The sequence below is a fragment of the Adiantum capillus-veneris genome, chromosome 14, assembly GCF_014529385.1.
Source record: "Adiantum capillus-veneris isolate H3 chromosome 14, ASM1452938v2, whole genome shotgun sequence".
Classification (NCBI taxonomy): Eukaryota; Viridiplantae; Streptophyta; class Polypodiopsida; order Polypodiales; family Pteridaceae; genus Adiantum; species Adiantum capillus-veneris.
The window spans coordinates 98,806,967-98,809,320 of NC_140944.1; the positions used below are offsets into that span (position 1 = coordinate 98,806,967).

The following is a 2,354-nucleotide window of genomic DNA, read 5'->3' on the forward strand; positions in this document are numbered from 1 at the left end:
CGCTCTCCTCTTTCCCTCCTCATCCTACAGCCTATGCTGTGCTGCTTGCCGGGCACAAGAGGTAGTATGAAGCCCTCTTTCCACATGCAATTCCTCTCCCCTCTAGTTTGCATTGTAGGAATCCAACCCCAATTATCCCACCATTCCAAAGCGTCGAAACTCTTGCCCAAAGTGAGTTGTGCACCCAACTCTCACCGCACCATTGCAAGGCCTTCCTTGATCCCTTTGATGAAGCATGTCACCCACACTCTTAGTCACCCAACTACACACACCCTCGCATCATGCTACCTACCAATATCACCACCCAAGTGGCTCATATTTGTTGCCACCTCTCGATTCTAGCACTTGCTACTAGAAACTAACTTATACACAAAAATTTTGCTTTGCTAGAAATGAGCCTCACAAATCCATTCGACAATTAAAAAATATCCACTTGAGGTGTGCAATCAAACTATGCATTCTTGCCATGGTTGTCATCATTGATGACAATTTATTTGAATTTTATACATATTTACTCCATGATTTCATGAGTCTATTTGAACTCATTCGAGTATTTCAAATTTGTAGTAGTGTCTATTTCTCCGTAGGACCTTAGGCATTTGGCCTCAAAGATGGCTATAATCCCCTCGCTTTATATTGCAACCCCATGTTGGAGACCTTCCTTTATGGGCGGTCCATTCATGCCATTACACTTGGTCCTATAACCACATGGGCTACATGTGTGATGCCAATAATCTAGGCCCACTGCCATTGTCGCCCATTTTCCTAGTGAGGGGCCCATCTTGCATACCCCAACGTGGACCCCACCTGCTTGTGATCTCTCATTCACAATCCATGCCTCACCAACCCGTTGACCCTGGTCTGCCTTAACACATGTAGACCAATTCTTTATGCGTATTGGCACACCACAAAAATCTACTAAAACACACACACTTAGGCCCATGTCACACTAGGGCATGTGGCCACACCACTTTTTTGAAGGTGGCCAAGAAAATATAGTCACACTGGGTCATTACTTACACAATGCCCACATTTTTCAATGAATTGCTTATAGCCAAGTGGTAGAGCGTCCACGTTTCATGCTGACGAGTAGAGATCAAGACCTGTAGAGTCTTCTTTCATGCACTCACTTTTTTCAATTGGCCACTTCACTCACAAGTTGACTGGCCTCTCTTGCTCGGGTTTTAGTTCGCTCAAGAAATCTCGCTCGGGCTATGGTAAGACTCGAAAGTTCCAATGGAGAGATAGTCAAGATGCTTACCAAGTACATCTGCCAACAGGTTGAAGGGTGGGAATCTAACCGTGACAAATTTTTGTGGGTTTACAGGACTTTGTACAAGGTGGCTACCAACTTTACTCCTTATGAGTTGGTATATGGCAAGGAAGCAGTATTACCCGTACATGTGCAGTTAGGGGTTCTCAAAGGTTTGTGGCAGATTAATAAAGCTCATCAAGATGTTTTGCAGGATAAGATTACAAGTCTTGAAACCATGAAGATAGATCGTGAGGCACCAGCAAACTTTTATGTGAAGCAGCAAGAGAAAAGAGTAGCAAAGTTCAACCAACATTTGCCAAAAAAGCTGATTGAGAAGGGAGATCTAGTGATGAAGTACGAGAGCTATCTTGACTTCACCTTCCAGAAGAAATTCAAAAAGAAGTGGAGAGGGCCTTACAAGGTCCATCAAGTTTTTCCCAATGGTACTTACACATGGATGAGGATGGATGGTCGTTTTCTAAAAAACAGGGTTAATGGTGTGCGTCTCAAGCTATATTCTGAGAGGGATTTGGTGCCAACAGTGCATCTGGTTTTGATTGAGGGGGTTGGGCAACTCATCTAAGTAGGCTTCTCATATGCTAGGAATGAAACTATGTACATATAGTCATGTTTTTTGGGTTTTCTCATAATGTGCTCAGTGTTTGCAGTTTGTAGGGGAATAAAGCTCTTATGTGGTTGAGCATAAATGCTCAACTAGGGGGTGGGAAATGATGGTACAGCCAAAGTGTGTTGACCATAGAAGATGGCATGGGCAAATATGTATAGGCTAGCAGAATCATGGCAAAAGGTTGGAGTAGCTAGGAAGATCATGGACTGATAGGTAGCAGTGGAGATGTATGACTAATGTGGTTTATAGGCCAAGGAAGGCTCCAAAAGGGGCTAATGTGGGGAGCAGGTGAAGGAGATGCAAGATACAGTCTTTGGGTCCAAGAATGTAGAGCTTGAAGTGTTGAAGGAGCAGATCTAGACGGCTCATCAAACAGAGATATGGAGCCCAAGATATTGAAGGTTGAAGATTCAGTGTGTAGCAAATTCTTGCGGGACAAGTCAGCAGAGAGCAGGTGGCCCAAGTGGATGT

At 44.0% G+C, this 2,354-nt stretch overlaps 1 protein-coding gene across 1 annotated transcript; it reads left to right on the forward strand.

Annotated features, from left to right (window-relative positions):
* Positions 1-1,214: 1,214 nt before the first annotated feature.
* On the forward strand, positions 1,215-1,838 carry LOC147442824 (uncharacterized). The gene is made up of 2 exons (XM_086529442.1): positions 1,215-1,609; positions 1,745-1,838. The coding sequence occupies exons 1-2, from the start codon at positions 1,215-1,217 to the stop codon at positions 1,836-1,838; spliced, it is 489 nt and encodes a 162-aa protein (XP_086385568.1).
* Positions 1,839-2,354: the final 516 nt, after the last annotated feature.

Coding starts and splice junctions, on each gene's coding strand:
- LOC147442824 (XM_086529442.1), top strand. CDS start 1,215: ATGGTAAGACTCGAAAGTTCCAATGGAGAGATAGTCAAGATGCTTACC. Junction 1,610..1,744: donor AAGGGAGATCTAGTGATGAA/GTACGAGAGCTA, acceptor TCTAAAAAACAG/GGTTAATGGTGTGCGTCTCA.